This window comes from Cucumis sativus, chromosome 2 (assembly GCF_000004075.3).
Source record: "Cucumis sativus cultivar 9930 chromosome 2, Cucumber_9930_V3, whole genome shotgun sequence".
In the NCBI taxonomy this organism is placed as follows: Eukaryota; Viridiplantae; Streptophyta; class Magnoliopsida; order Cucurbitales; family Cucurbitaceae; genus Cucumis; species Cucumis sativus.
Window position 1 is genome coordinate 21,137,182 of NC_026656.2, and position 15,974 is coordinate 21,153,155.

A 15,974-nucleotide genomic window follows, 5' to 3' on the forward strand; every position below is an offset into this window, starting at 1 on the left:
CAATTATTCAAAATAGAAACTATATTAATACTTTGTATAGTATTTTTTTTTTTTTGTTAATAATGCATTTTTTAATTTAGGTATCATATTCTGTGACTTAAGATTTAAACATCCAATATTCTGATAGTAAGATAAGGCAAGACCAAAAACAAAGCTTTGTAAATTCAAAGTTTGACAAAGAGCCAAAATTGTTTAAAATAATTCTTCCTTTTAGCCTACATTTTCAATTTAGTTTCATATTGTATTTAGTGAAAGCTTAGTGTTAATTAATTAATCCAATTAATTAAAATTATTAGCGAATATTATCATGTGATTTATATAAATAGATATTGATAGACTTAGGATAAAGTATATAATTTGATGGTATTTATAAATATTTGAAATCCATAAAGATAATCATCCGATAATATAATAACTAATTATTTGAATGATGTTGAACATTATATTATTAAGAACAAAAATGGGGGAAGCTTCTCATCTTTGAATTTAAAAATTGATTAAAAATTATGGATGAAAGTAAACAGCCTAATTTTTTGTCCATTATTGTGATTTAGGTTTAGAATGGGAGCCACCCCATCACCAAACTTTTGACTTATTATATTTTGTGTGTTTAACAAAGTCAAATTGTGGCACTGCCCATTTAATCAAAACTCCTCATTTTGCATTTAATCCTAATTACGTTTGTAACCATCTACCACTGCACCCATTCATTCATTCATTCCTAATTCATAACTCTTTTATAATCTCCTTTTCAATTAATTAATTAGTTCCTCTTTTAACTAAAAACAATGACCATTCACCTTAACATTTTATTTCAGCATTGGAACAACTTCTTAACTCCTTCATCCTAAAACTTTGCCCTCTCAAACCTTCATAATATTGATCTATTTTTTACTAATATCAAATTACTCCCAACTTCAAGAAGAAAACCAAATCATTTTTTTCAATGATTATAATAAATATATTTTGAAGTTGGAATCCGCCTAATTCAGCCACCGATATGAACGAGCACATTAGAGCATAGCAAAGATGAATTTCATTTTCATGTCAATTTATTTTTTTCCCTTTCTTGTAACTTTCAAAACACGTCAATACGAAACATTAATCTAATAATCAACGTACAACAATACATACCCACTGAGAAATTGAATCCATCTCTATTTTTTCTTTTTCTTTTCTTTTCACTAATTCTGTGATTCACATCACTTCCCCGTTCCATCGCCGGCGTTTTTCTCTTCCAACAATCTTCCGGCCTCCTCATCGGCCGCCGCCGGTTTCTTCTGCGATTCCTTAGCTTTCAAAGCTTGTAATTTGGAGTGGTTATAATACGCAACTCCCAAAAACGCAAGCCCATATCCAAACAAATTGATCGGAGTTACCGTATCCTTAATCACCGACCACGAAAAGGCAATCAACAACCAATCCTTGACAACTCCGGCAACATTCATCGTCAACGCGGAAGTCTTCCCCACAAGCAAAAACACAGCCAAATTCAACGCAAAAGCGCAGAGAGAATTAGTCCCAAAAACCAAGAAGTCGAATCGAAAAGTAGAAGTCTCCTTCAAAATTGGGTATTCCACGAACACCCACGGCACCAAAAGAAAAACAAAACAACAGGGGGCAACGTAATACAGAGAGGTAATCGGATTCAGAGAAATCCCTTTAGAAGTAAGCAAAATTTGAATCATAACAAGTCTTGTAGCTTCAAAAGCTACAGCACTCAATTGAAGAAAAACCCCCCAAGCATTGAATTGAGCCTCGCCGTAGGCGGCGACAGCTACCCCAAATGAAATTGAAAGCATGTTGAACAGAGTATCGGATTTGAATGCCTCTTTTTTGAAGAGAACGCCGATGGAGTAGACGGCGACGGGCATAAGTGCTTTAAGCATTTGAATGAAGGAAACAGATAGGAAGATGTAAGCGGAATTTGAGAGCCAGAGGGAGAAGGCGTAGAGAGCACCGATAGGAAGAACAGATGAGATGTACAGTTCTTTAGACATTGAAACGGGCTCGACGAGCTTGAAGACGCGGATGATTATGAAGGCTAAGGAAGAACAAAAACCCATGTGGATCATGGTGAGGGAGATTGGGAATGGCCAATTGTACATCTTTTTGTCGAGAATAAATTTGTTGTAGACGATGACTGTGAAGCTTAGGAAGATCCATATTCCGACGTAGGCGTAGGAGAGGAGAATTTTTTTGACGACGCTTTCGCTGAGAGCACCGCCTTTCCCCATTGTTGCCGGAGATGGAAGGATGGAAGGATGGAAGGATTGAAGAGAAGGGGTGAATTGGGGAATTGTGTGGAGACTATTTTTCAATATATATAAGGAAATAAAATAATACATTGGGAAAGCAAAAGTTTAATTTCTCATTAGGTCTGGTGGTCTGAATTTGACTCAGTTTCTTCAGTTTGGTTAAAAAGTTTTAATTTGGTTAATAATGCTTTTTTAATTTTAATTTGATTACACCAATTTCAAGTTGCTACTATAATGAACTAAATTAAAAGCAAATTCATTATCAATAAAATAAAATAAAAAAAAACCATGTGAACATACATAAATTAATTGTATGTAGCTCGTAATTAATATACATACGTTTGTTTTTGTAAAATTAATCAATAGAGTTTATAGGTGTAGAGTTTTTTAAGAACTAAGAAGCTTAACAAAATGATAGAAAGAACCAAAATAATTTAAAAAATGAGAGTGGTAGCATAGGACTAAAATGGTAATTTAACTGAAGAGGACAATAGGGACGAAAGGTGAAGGCTTTTGCGTGGGGTTAGGGAAGCAAAAGTATTCGTCACCCTTTCAAATCATTTCAATATTTTATTTCTATTATTATAAAATTAGGGTATTTTCATTTCTCTCCCTCTATTACGGAATGATTATGCAAATTAATTATTGTTGTTTATGTCATATGTTGCTTCATTTCTTAATACAAATTTATCTTCCATCCTTATTTTAACTCATTTTATCCAGAGATTTATAAATTAAACAAATAAATAATGACGATTATGCAAATATTTTATTTTATCCCGTTAGGAATTAGAAGTAAAAAAGTGCCAATACATGAATGAACTTCCATATTTAAATTTAAAACTTCGAAATCTTTTAATATAAAAATCTTTACATAAAGTTTTTTTTTTTCAAATTGAAAAAAGAAAAGAAAGAAAGAAAAATGAGGGAGTGTGAGTAGTTGCAACATGGCATTGCCAGTTGTTCTATTTTTTCTTTTTCTGTTGACTTTTTGACTCTACTATTCATGAATGAGTTTTATATAATTGTTTTTAAATTTTTAGTTCAGTGTTTACTACATCTCTCATTCATTATTTATAAATCTTAAAAATTTAAAATAAATAAAAAAAGAAATCATCTAAAACATCACCAGAAAAAAGATCCAAACGTTTACTAATTTGTTATAAATGTAGTGGTAAATTAGAAACTTTCGTCTATCCTCTTCTGTGTTATCATGATGTTTTCTTCAACTAATTTTAGCATTCTAAATTTAATTTAAGAAAAAGGAAAGAAAGTAGAGTGCCGATTAAAACTCTTTTTTCCATGCAAATGAGATTTAACCCTTTTTTAAGAGTAATATTATAGGTAGAATTATGTTTGCATCCAACCATTTTAATTATGAAATGAAGGATTTGTTATAAGGTCAACATTATAGGAAGGAAAAAGATTCCAAAACAAATATTAATGAATAATTTTGAAAAAGAAATAGGATTTAAATAAATGCTTATGAGAAGCACATTTTGATAATTGGACCATAGTTAAGTCTTAAGTGTGTACTTTAATTGTTATGAACCTTTTATGTTAATTTTAAATTGAATACGTAGTCTTACATTTATATAATTTAAAATATTAAGAATAAAGAAATTAGAGATGATCATGCAATGCACGTATTAACAAAAATAAATAAATATATATATAAGATCGTGATTTCCTCTTTACATTTGTCGGTGCCTTCCAAAAGGATTCATATAGAGAAAATAATATTAAATTAAATTAAGAAAAATAGAAAGCTTTCCCTTTCAGAGAGAAAGGGCGTGCGTTTGCCGGGAGTCGAACCCGGGTCTATTGCTTGGAAGGCAATTATCCTAACCGTTGGACTACAAACGCTAATGCTGACATGGAACTATAGTGTAAATTTATTAATAAAACTTATTAAAGAATGCGATTTAAATCTTTTGTAAGATTAAGCTGTTTAATTAGAAACAAAAATTATATATGAATTTTAAGTTATAAAAGAAATTCAAAATGTCCCAAACTATAAAATGATAGAGTTTGATCCAAATTGACTTATATTAGATTAACCTTAAGTTGCATTTGGGATACACACAACATAAAATTATAATTGGTACCTAGTTGTATGCATGTTAATTATTTGAAATGTATGTTTGTTTTGGAGTGAATTTCAAAGGGGTCGTCATACAATAATATCATATGAATATTCATATATGAAAACATACATATTAGATCAGGTATTAATTAAAACACATCTAGAATTTATTATTCATTTAAAGAAATAGCTCTTCCTATAATTGGTAAACAAGAAGGTTCAAAGGTATTTTTGGATATATTTAGAATGTATGGTTATTAGGGAATTGACTCCAAATTATGATTACCGACAATAAATTGTAGTATTACTATGATCATGAGAGGAGTACCCTACTACTAATCCAAATTTGCTTTAATCACTTTCTTCCACCCATTCATTGCACGTTCTCTCTTCAACTTCTTTTTAATTCCACTATCATTTTCTCCTTTTTATCTCCTCAAGTTTAGAAGAGCAAAACTGGGAGACTCTAAATATTTTGCAGGTACACTCTCTTCCTATCTCTTGATTTCAGCATGTTTTTGTTGTATTATTCTTAATATCATTTCTCACTGATATATAGTATCTATGTTTATTATAATTAGTATTTGAAAATGGGCATGCATGTCCCTATCTAGCTACCTACATAGATCCAAATGTCTATAAATAATGTTGTAGTTTTTGCATCCTATATCTAATAATGTTTCAAATTTGTGTAAACATATATATGTTGTAGTTTTTGTTTCATATATCTAATTATTAAAAGAAATTTAGGTGTCATCGGGAGTCAGCTATTTACCTGATCTTGTTAGAATCTTTTTGAGATGGAAATCAACGTCTATGATGAATCAAATAACAATACTACCAAGTCAAGAGATGAAGAAATCAAAGTGATTTATGATCGAATGGTAGGATCTGTTAACCAATCCATGTTTCGAGAAATTTCAAGAAGTGCTTCATCATTTTCTAAAGAACGTAGCATATACATGGTTCCCAAGCTTTTGCGCAAGGGAAACCCAAAAGCGTATAGTCCCCAAGTTATTTCCATCGGTCCTCTTCATTATTATCGCACTCAAAATGACTTGATTAAAGAGAAAAAAGGCAGCTATGTTCTAAACTTTCTTACTGTTGCAAAACTGGATTGGAATGAGATGATAAAGAAATTTTTAAGTTGGGAAGAAAGAGCCCGCAACTATTATGTCGAAACCATCGAAATGAAAAGAGATGAGTTCATACAACTTCTAATCTATGACAGTTGTTTCGTGGTTATGTATGTCATCGGTTCTATGGTTGCCGAGTTTCGGGACCTCGACACATCGTTTTTATGGAGATTCAGTAATGGAATATTTAAAGATCTTCTTCTACTTGAAAACCAACTTCCTTTCTTCCTTCTCAATCATCTTTACAACTTGTGCGCCTCTGCTCAACCTTCACTGAAAGATATCTCTTTCATTGAATTACTGCGTGGATATTTCAGTAAAGTCCGTGAAGGGATGAGTTATGTCAAAGAAGGCTATTTCGACATAGACGCTAGTGCAGTGAACCATCTTGTTGATTTTCTAAGAATACATTTAACCCAACCTCGTCATATTCCACATTTCTTCGGCCTTTCGGTCGACGATTTCCTCTCCAGTTGGCCGCTCACTGCCACTGAGCTTCATGAATGTGGCATTTCTTTTCATGGTCAAAAGAAATGCATGATGAACGTGTCTTTTAAAGAACGTAGAGGAGTTCTCAAAATGCCGAAGATCATAATAGATGACAGTTTCGAAATCCTTTTTAGAAACATGATAGCTTATGAGTATTGTCATCTGAAGAGTAAGGATGCAAGTAACTTTGGTATGTTCATGCATTTTTTGATCAACACCAACGAGGATGTGAGTTTGCTTGTTGACGATGGGATTATACAAAACCAGTTGGGAAGCACAAAAGAAATTGTTGTGTTATTTAGTGACCTTTGTAAGAACATTATGATTGAAAGGAACTTTTACAGCATTGCGTGTTGGAGAATGAAAGAATATTGCAAGCATCGTCGACACCGGTGGATGACTTCCTTGAAACGCGACTATTTTGGTACGCCATGGGCCTTTATCTCCTTTGTCGCTGCTGTCCTCCTCCTTCTACTCACTCTCTTGCAAACTGTGGTAGCTTTCATTGCATTATATAAGTGATGACATCCCATGATCTTTGGACAATATGTTGTTGCTTAGCTTTAAAACAGTTGATTATATGTGTGTGTGTGTGTGTGCTCAAAATCATTTCCAAAAAAAAAACAGCCAAGAGCAGAGCAAAGAAGTTGTCTCACTCTTACTTTGTAATTCAAAACTATGTGTATGTATATAAAAAGTATGTGTGGTATTGAAAATCGAAGCCAACATGAAACACAAGGAAAGAATAAAACACACACACACACACACACCTGACACTAAAATTTTCAAAATGCTTTTAAGTTAAACTGCGAAGTTGGCATTTTTATTCAAAACCCACAAAGATATTCACTTTTTTCCAAACGGGTTTTTCTCTTTCACATCAATAACTCCGATCTTCTCTCATACTTTCGAGCCCAAATGTGTTTCCCATTAATACGGAACTTAGCAATTCGCTTCCCGTCGAGAATCTGATCGACGGGGACCACCGAACTCATCACCATTCGAGCATACAACGGCTGCTCCCCGGCCTCAACTTCCTCCATCTGAATACTCTCAACACAATCTCCAAACGCCTGTACAAATAGCCCCTTCACCTCCTCTGCCGTCACCGGAAAGCCTCGTGAAAATGTTAGAAACAGAGTCCGGTCGTCTTCCGACATGCCGGCGTCCGCTGACGGCCACCCCCACAACCCACCGGTCGGGAAGTCTTGATCCAAGGATTTTGGGATGATTGTGATCGAACCAAAAATCGGATGCGGGAATCCATGAATCACTAAAGCCTCATTCGGTTGAGAATTATTTCTACCCAAAACAATCTCCAAAATGTCGGTGAAAATCCGAGCACAGACATTGGTGAGAAAGTACTTCACCCCACTGATTGCTCTGAAACGGTTTTGGACAAACATTTCAACCGGAATATCTCTTCCGGCCGCCTTGGAGGTGGCCGGAAGCACGGTGGTGGGGTGGGGGCAGCCGGGTTGGTTGTTGGAATCTAAGCAGCTGAGACAGAAAACAGCTTCATTGGCTAGAGAATTCAATGAAGGGTCGGAGAGAGGCATGATTCTGAAAATGAAATTGGTGACGCCTTGTTCTTCAAGCCATAGCCAAAGAGAAATGATTAGAAGAGACTGGGCGGGGTCTCGAGAGAGTTGAATGAGTAAACGGGAGAAGATTTCTCTGTCAATGGAGTGGTAAAGATGGAGTTCTTCTAAGCTTATGGAGGGCATTATAATGGCGGGTTTTGAAAGAATAAAAGAGAGAAAACAGAGGATTTTGAGTTTGTTTTTTGTTTTGAATATTTGGGTATTAGGCAGTTGAAGGGGTTTTAATGGCGGAGGGAAGTGTAAGTGGAAATTAACCAATTTGAGAAATGAGCCAACTGAGGAAATGTAGATGAAAAAGAGTGTTTTTTTAATGCCACTTTTTATGAAGAAGCAGAAAGCTGCTTTTCTTCCATCTTTGCTTTTGTTGGGTTTTCTCTTTGTTATTTTCCTTAAACAATATAACATTACTCAGCTTCAGCATTTTATTTTGTACATCAATAAACAAACAAAATACATGGCTAGATCCTTCAATTTATATGTGTTTGCTTTGAGCACAAGAGAAGCTAATTCCTGCGTTATACTTATAACCGATTAGACTTGGAGTATTGTCATCACAAAAATGGTCATTGGAAATCAACCAAACACTACAACCCCATTTACGATTCTTTATTTTACGATTTTCCAAACAAGAAATATGAATGTCATTTGTAACTGGACGTACCAATTTACACCATCTATTACATTCCATTTGAATAAATTGATGCTAAAACTTGTGAACTTTTATAATTGAATAAATTTTAAACTCTTATAATTATAAATGAATAACTCTACTCATGCTGGAAGGAGAGTTAATACATTATGTATGGTTAATATTCAAATGTAATCATAAATTTATTGGTTTGAGAAAATATAGAGGTTTAATTTACTCAAATTCTCTTGAAAGTTTGAAATTTAAATTATACAATTATTAGTTTAAGGATTAGTTGATATAACTCTCAAAGTTTAGGATATAAATTAATGATTGCCAAAAATGAATATATCAAACATCTCTTAAACACAAAGTTTAGAGTTCAACAACCTATTAAACTCCAGGTTAAATATCTAATAGTTAAAAGGGAAGGATATATTAAACACTTTTTGGAAGGTACAAAAATCAAATAGATATAAAAGGATTATAAGTTTAATTAAACCATTGCTTTAAATTGTATTGAAAATATGGAAAGAACCAGTTCAACTTCCTTATAATCTTACCATATTTACGTGTGGTCTTTAATCCATACTCGCCATACATAGCAAGTCCAAATCTAACTTCCATTTAGGCTTTCACATTTATGAATGAAGATATTCTAATTTTGAAGTGCAGAATGAGACCAAAGAGGTTGGCTAAAATAACCCTCAATAAAAATTGGCATGTACCGCCCCATGAAAAGAAGCTGGAGAGATCCGTGGAATAAAACTTCAAATATGAATAGATGCCCGAAAATCCATGAACGGGTAGTTTTGGTAAGAAAGCCTTCAAACACGAAAATTTTGAAGTTCTCCAGTATTAACATCAAACCCAGTCTTTAAAAAGTTTCTTCTCCAGGTATTGCTATCACATTTATGGGTCACTGAGGACTTGACGACTACGTCTACTGAAGATATTATTGTTTTTATTAGTACAAAGGTTTTTATGTACCTTAGTATAAAGAAAATCTAAAAGCATTTGCCATTTGGGAGAATCAGAATGAATAGCTTTCAACTTACACAAGATAAAATTAGAAGAATCTATGGGTTGAGAAGGGGGCATATTCTTCGATCTATGCTCAAATTTTTGTTATTAGATTGAATATTTGAACTTCATGCAGACCAAAATAGAGTAAAGCAAAACTAACGAAAGATATTCAATTAATTCTGGAGTAACTTGATTTTGAACTCTATTTTTTAGTTATTTAGTCTACTGGAATATAATTATTAATCCATACTATCAGCTCAAACTAACGATGCAAATTGAAATAATACTGTCCTCAACGGTTGAATTCGTAACCAAATGCCCTTGTAATTGATGCACGAACTTGAACCACGATGTATCAAATTTCCTCCAATTATAGCAAACAGAATTGAACATTGAATATTGAAATCATCAGTGAAAAACCAGGAGGAATGCTTCCTAAAATTGAACTCAAGCTCACTTAAGGTTCCAAATTTCAGTTAAATTAAACATCTAGATTCAGAGCCGAAAAGTACACAACTTAAACAACACATGTTTCAATCCCAGTCGTGTAATAATATATAAACATCCCATTCTCAAAACTTAATTAATTTCCATGTCAACATATAAAGCTCGAGAAAAATCCACATTAAAACACCTGGCAATAGGGACGTGAGACTGAGAGAAGACAGTGGCAGGTATGGAACTAGTGATATGAGTTCACGTAACAAATCTAATAAAAATCATTGCGAATACTACCAACAGTCTACCGTAATTGTTAGTCTTGCAGAGAGAAGGATATCTAAAGTATTACATTTAAGACACCATTCGTGATTTAGAATAAAATGCATAAAGAGACTTCCAATGCAAGACAGCCCCAGCAATTAGAATACAATAAAACTCAAATGGCAGAGTAAACCACCACATTTTAGAGCATCCACCATCGCCCTCACTCACATCAAAAGCTAGTGCGCAGTGGCCTTCCATCCATTTGTAGTTCGAATCAAAACCAAACCAAAATGAAATTTGAACCACCCCTCACCAACCTGAGTAGCCGATATTCTATGTTGAAGATCTCTACATCTTATGATGGCACTGCAACCAACAAGAGCAGTCTATGTTTAGCTTAACTTGTAACGTTTAAGCAAATAAAAACTTAATTTCCCCTATGTTCTCATCTTAATATTATTTATTTATTTGTAAACATTGTATATATCTAAAGCACATGGAAATTTCAGAATTTACAAAATACCGCCAGTTGATAAAATAATGCTCCAAAATACTAGAAACTTGGATTCCAAATTAATGTGCGAGTGAGACAACAAGCGAAAATGCAAGTCAGAAATACAATCTCATCAACATGTTTCAGTGAACCAGCAGTTTGGATTTACCATTAAAAATCAACTGCAACTAACGGACAAGTGACAACTATGTAAATAAAAAGATACGTGACTACCGAGGTTCAGCCATTAAAAAATAATATCTAAATGTGCAGAAATTTAACCCACGACAGTTAGTAAGGAAAAATGGAAAACTAAATGATAATCAGTAGTGTTAAACAAAAGCTGAAACATAAACTGGGAATTGAAGTTGAAAAAGGAAAATAATCTCATCAAACAAAAAAAGGAGGGAAACATACTGTAAGTGGAGGTGTCGATCTGCTCTGGAAGCTCCTTAATATCGACTTCAAACCTTTCTTGAACCTGCAATAGCCAAAACTAAGAAAACGCCCAACTAACAGCCACATTAATAAACAACTGGAAATTACGTACATTATTGAGAACATCAGAATCAGCTGCAGATGATACAAAAGTAATTGCAAGCCCTTTGGTGCCAAATCTACCAGCTCTGCCAACCTGTAAAATATTCAAAGAAAAACTAACTATACACTCTTAAGAAGCACAATGTATTTATAATGAAAATCAAATTAAGTTGGAATGGTCCACTTTACCCTGTGCAGATATGTATCAGCAGAATCTGGCATGTCATAATTGATCACAATGTTTACACGTTCAATGTCAATTCCTCGACCAACCAAATCTGTAGCCACAAGAATCCGCTTATGTCCTTCCTTAAAACCTTTGTATCGAGTCAACCTGCCACGTCATTTCTCCATATTAATCATTGCTCTCATGAAAGATCAACCATAAGTAATAACAAATGAAATGGCCAATTTCACAACTTCCTACCAAAAAAAAGCTAATAAAGTACAACAGTTCGCAGGGACAAAAATTCCACGTGTGGACAATCCAAATTTAAAGATAAATAAATAATATGAAACAATCAAATGACAACAAACAGCACTTCAGTAACTGTACCACTGATCCCTTAGCTAACCACCAATATGAAGATCAACGTCAAAACATCCCCATTATATAACATTAATAAGGGAACCAGTATATTGAGGCAGAAATGAACATGAAATTTCTTAACCTAAAAATCAATGCTAAACCTACCTCTCTTCCTGCGACATGCCAGAGTGGATGCATATAGAGGGAAAGTTACACTCCACCAACAACTTATCTAGCTCCGCTGCCCTATTAACACTTTTGACAAAAATAACAACTTGATTGAAGTCCAATGCATCAAGAAGGTCGTTCAACTTCCTATTTTTCTCCATCTCGCTCAATTTGATGTAGTGCTGACATTCCAAAGACAAATTCTAAGGGAAGGAAGAAAACAATATATTCACAGTTACAACAATGTCAACAACAATGTACCTGGACAAGACCATGCAATGTCAGCTTTGCCTCATCATCTACATATATTTCCATTGGCTGAAAGGAACAAACGTCACAGTAAATCATACTTCCTCAAGATGAAGGAAATGAAAGAGCATGTTCATCCCATGAATCATGATTGTGGTCCAACTGTTCTGCCTCCCCTTGCAGCTACTTCTATATTCACCAAGAAATGCCGCAGAGACAATTACACTAATACACAAAAATCTGAATCGACCCTTTTTTCTCAGTCCCCTAACTTGGATGCTCCTGACCGAACAGTTTGGAAGTTGAAACCAGAATCCAACAACCATAACCCAACAAGAGAAAACAAGTGACAAACAATGTAGAGTAAAAAGAATGAAGTGAGAGACTTCAATCACCTACTACATCAGAACCTCTATAAACAGTATCACCAACTATTACTCTTCCACTATACTAGCAAATTCCTGAACCAGCTGTAGGTAACGGTGGATAAAAAGATAGTACTTAAACAGACCCCCCCTTGAACGACAAGATAGTAGGCAACCCTACCATATAAACCACAATTTGCAAAACTCTAGGAGAAAGTGCAATTTAAAGGGAAAAAACTTCTAAAATTCAAGGTTTACTAGCTGTGGGACATTACATCTTGCATAAACTTCTTGCAAACTGGGCGGATTTCTTTGCTAAGTGTTGCAGAAAACATCATAACTTGTTTGTCGTGAGGAGTCATCTTGAAGATCTCCTGTACATCCCTCCGCATATCTACAAACCACATGTAGGAGGCACAATAAGAAAGTACGCTAATGCCACGATACACATGAATCAAAAAAATAGCCCAGGAGAAATAAAAGAACAGGGATGAAGGGACAAATTAGAACTTGGAATAACATAATATAAAGTTGACAATCCAATAAATCATTGAAGTCAGATGATTATTAAAAGAAATATACCAAGTGACTCAAGCATCTTGTCACACTCATCCAAGATAAAATGTCGGACATTCTTCAGGGATAGGTCTTTATCTCTTGACAGTGCCAATATCCTTCCGGGTGTTCCAACAACAATATGAGGACATTCATTTTTCAGAAGATCTTTGTGAATTTTAATATTCACTCCACCATAGAAGACAGCAACCTTCAGATCCGGAAGATAAGTGCTGAACCTTTCGAACTCATGACAGATCTAAAAGGATATAGGTATAAGGAAAGTGTCAGATCTAGATATATATATCTATATATGTGACGCAAGGAACCAAATTCTTCATATGCTTCAAGAGCATCCAAATAAAGAAAAAGATAAGCCAGCACATCTACACACCTGGTATGCAAGCTCCCTAGTATGGCACAGAACTAGAGCAGATACTTGACCAGCCACAGGGTCAATCTGCTGCAGTGTTGACAGAACAAAAACAGCAGTTTTACCCATACCAGATTTAGCTTGACAAATAACATCCATGCCGAGGATAGCTTGGGGAATACATTCATGTTGTACTGATGAAGAACCAAAGAAAAGGATCGAACCAAATGAACCGTTGGTAAGTAAATTATAACGTCTCCGATCCTTTTATGTGAAAGGCTTATCAAACCATATATATTGCTCCGAAATCAAGATTATGATATTAATTTATTACCTGCAAACCATTAAACAACTGATATAAACATCTAAGATGGACTGGTTATGAAGAGCAAGTACTTAGGGATTGAAGAAGTAATTGTCCATGAAAGTTATGAGAGCATATGGAAATAGCATAATCAATGTTATTCAAGAAAGAAAAGTTCTCCAAGCTGTGCGTTCATCCATGCAAATTATAATCAGCTCAAGAGATGTGTCAATAAGTTTCTCTCTATTAGAAACAAGGTCATAAATTTATAGCATCATGTGTTCTCAAGGAACCAGTAAACCATTGTTACGTGAAAAACTGTGCAAAGTAACAACTGATGACATAGTAGGTCTCCTTGATGAACTACAAAACCCTTCGCAAAACATGCCAGAGCAACATTCAAATCACTTTATCCCGTTTATGACGCCATAAATTGATAATTCCCATACAAAACTCAATCACGGCCAAGGAACTCCAAAAAAAAGAAATCAAACTTAATAGGCATTTAGTGCAGGTTAGTGAGCTACAGCACCTATACAAACTTTAAGTTGTTTCTTTAAAATCAAGAGAGAGAAGTAGAGTTTTATCAGTTATCGACTGCTTATTCGTTTTCATAAAATTTTTTTTCAACTTCTTTCTTGAGGAGGTTCTGAAAACTGCTTATTCAATTTCGTAAGTTACTGAAATATTGAATTAGCACTTTCAGTTTTCCTCTTGCTTCTAAATTAAGTCTTTCTTATCCGTTATGTGCCAATTTCAATTAAATGGTCAAATTAAGTTAAGATTCAAGGGTTTCGAATAAAAGTTAGAAATTTGCCTTCAGATGGATGCTCAAATCCAGAGTCTACAATAGCACGGAGAAGCTCTGGCTTCAATAGGAAGTCTCTGAATCCCGAACTATGAATTCCGACATAACCCCTGAAAGAGAGACGGTGAAAGAAGATAAGAATCTCAGAAACAAGAAATGCGACATTCCAAGAAAAAATGCAAAAAAGAAAATGAAGAGAAATTTCATATTTTGTAAGAGATGTGCATTGTGGAGAATAAAAAATCGAATTTAAGTTCACCCCAAGCTCAAACAACTACTTAATCCAACTGCCTTAGATCCAAACTAAACCAGATGGATACGATTACTACCAAATCTCAAATTCTCTCACAATACGAGTTCAAGAAACCATGGTGCGATAATTTATCCATAAGCAAATCTGAAAAGAAAAAAGCTAAAGATGGTGCATAAGAAGACCACTTACTTCTTTCCAGCTTCACCGTTGACTTTAGCTCCAACGGAATCGGGGGCCTTCTCTTCTTCTTCCTCGTAGTCGAGGAGCTCTTCCTCATATTCGTTGTCTCTTGTTTCTCCCATTTCTTGCTACCAAAAAAAAAAAAAAAACCCAAAGAATAAATTAAAATTCGGGTTCACAGAAAGTAAATCCAACCCAATTTCAAAACTAGGGTTTAGAAGTATAAAAACAGAGACACTATAGCTTCCAACATGGTGATTTAGTTACCTGCTAGCCTGCTAAGAACTGAAGTTGAGAGTTAGGGTTGCGATTACACAAAGTCTGCAAAGGAAAACTAAGTTAGCTGGAGAGAAATCGTTAAGACCTGGCTTTTCCAAAGATCGTAGAGTGTGGAGAGCGGAAGAGCCGAAGGGGATTATTAGGGTTCCAAAAAATGAAGCCCCCGTTATAAAGGCGGAATACTTTTGCGATTTGCCCAAAATACCCTTGCCGCCTCCCTCTATTTACTATCCCTTGAAAGGATAAGTTGGCCTTTTAGTCTGACAGCTAGTGGGCAAAACTTGAATTATTGATCTTTCTCTTCTTTTCGTTTTTTAGCAAGATATTTTTTTAAACCTAAGTTTGAACTCTACCATATATGAAATTCGAACATAAATAACATCCATGTCACGGTAATATATCGTGTATAGAATTAAAATGTTCTACTTTTTTACCTAGTTCGATCGTAACTTCACTCATTTTAAGTTTAAAATAAGAATAGAACATATTCTTTCCACCTTCGAGACTTTCGCAAGTTGTCACTACGTGTCTTTTTATATATGTTATATGGTTGCACAAAAATAAGCACTTGACACGATTTTTACATTGATTTTTCTCTTTAGTTTTCAAGGTCTCGTGCTCTTCTCTCTAATAATGTCCATAGTTTGATATGTTTGCAATTCACTAGTTCTCAACTTAAGTTCTTTCATCTGCTCGTTGTATGTGAGGGCAATAATTTGTACCAAAAATACATAAGCTAAAAAACTAATTGACCTAAATCAATTTTGTAGGACATTTAAAATTTGCAAGTTGAAAGATAGTTGTGACATGATACCAATACAATAAATTATATCTAAAATTATATAAAAAGAAGTACTAGCATGTGTACATTCATTATAGATCCCCTAAAACAAGCTCCAAAAGGAGTCACAATTAGGGTTTTTTCTCTCAAAATACTCAATATATA

At 34.4% G+C, this 15,974-nt stretch overlaps 4 protein-coding genes and 1 non-coding gene across 6 annotated transcripts; 1 reads left to right on the forward strand and 4 right to left on the reverse strand.

Moving 5' to 3' along the window:
• Positions 1-1,013: 1,013 nt before the first annotated feature.
• On the reverse strand, positions 1,014-2,316 carry LOC101217578 (probable sugar phosphate/phosphate translocator At2g25520). The gene has a single exon (XM_004138681.3). The coding sequence runs from the start codon at positions 2,235-2,237 to the stop codon at positions 1,203-1,205; it is 1,035 nt and encodes a 344-aa protein (XP_004138729.2). The 5' UTR covers positions 2,238-2,316; the 3' UTR covers positions 1,014-1,202.
• Positions 2,317-4,052: 1,736 nt separating this feature from the next.
• Positions 4,053-4,124, reverse strand: TRNAG-UCC. The gene has a single exon. It is a non-coding gene; the product is annotated as a tRNA-Gly (tRNA).
• Positions 4,125-4,711: 587 nt separating this feature from the next.
• On the forward strand, positions 4,712-6,685 carry LOC101208383 (UPF0481 protein At3g47200). The gene is made up of 2 exons (XM_004138810.3): positions 4,712-4,825; positions 5,095-6,685. Exon 2 carries the CDS (start codon positions 5,145-5,147, stop codon positions 6,489-6,491), a length of 1,347 nt encoding a protein of 448 aa, XP_004138858.1. The 5' UTR covers positions 4,712-4,825; positions 5,095-5,144; the 3' UTR covers positions 6,492-6,685.
• On the reverse strand, positions 6,624-7,838 carry LOC101208140. The gene has a single exon (XM_004138809.3). The coding sequence runs from the start codon at positions 7,694-7,696 to the stop codon at positions 6,845-6,847; it is 852 nt and encodes a 283-aa protein (XP_004138857.3). The 5' UTR covers positions 7,697-7,838; the 3' UTR covers positions 6,624-6,844.
• A 1,935-nt stretch (positions 7,839-9,773) lies between these two features.
• On the reverse strand, positions 9,774-15,188 carry LOC101217346 (DEAD-box ATP-dependent RNA helicase 56). Of its 2 annotated transcripts, none has more exons than XM_004138680.3 (12): positions 15,017-15,188; positions 14,759-14,877; positions 14,326-14,426; positions 13,226-13,398; positions 12,859-13,090; positions 12,552-12,670; positions 11,924-11,980; positions 11,660-11,844; positions 11,155-11,299; positions 10,976-11,059; positions 10,843-10,906; positions 9,774-10,298 (listed from the first exon to the last, which is right to left on the reverse strand). In XM_004138680.3, exons 2-12 carry the CDS (start codon positions 14,869-14,871, stop codon positions 10,288-10,290), a joined length of 1,284 nt encoding a protein of 427 aa, XP_004138728.2. In that variant the 5' UTR covers positions 14,872-14,877; positions 15,017-15,188; the 3' UTR covers positions 9,774-10,287. The 2 variants fall into 2 exon arrangements, with proteins under 2 accessions (XP_004138728.2, XP_011649821.1); XM_011651519.2 differs by having other exon boundaries at positions 14,759-14,873; positions 15,017-15,179.
• Between the last annotated feature and the right edge of the window lie 786 nt (positions 15,189-15,974).

Excerpts from the sequence above, each read along its gene's own strand:
- LOC101208383 (XM_004138810.3), top strand. The coding sequence starts at position 5,145 with ATGGAAATCAACGTCTATGATGAATCAAATAACAATACTACCAAGTCA.
- LOC101217346 (XM_004138680.3), bottom strand. The coding sequence starts at position 14,871 with ATGGGAGAAACAAGAGACAACGAATATGAGGAAGAGCTCCTCGACTAC. Across the intron at positions 11,981-12,551 it reads GCAAGAAGTTTATGCAAGAT|CCAATGGAAATATATGTAGA; the intron begins GTAATGTCCCAC and ends TGTTCCTTTCAG. Across the intron at positions 11,060-11,154 it reads CTGATACATATCTGCACAGG|GTTGGCAGAGCTGGTAGATT; the intron begins GTAAAGTGGACC and ends AATATTTTACAG.
- LOC101208140 (XM_004138809.3), bottom strand. The coding sequence starts at position 7,696 with ATGCCCTCCATAAGCTTAGAAGAACTCCATCTTTACCACTCCATTGAC.
- LOC101217578 (XM_004138681.3), bottom strand. The coding sequence starts at position 2,237 with ATGGGGAAAGGCGGTGCTCTCAGCGAAAGCGTCGTCAAAAAAATTCTC.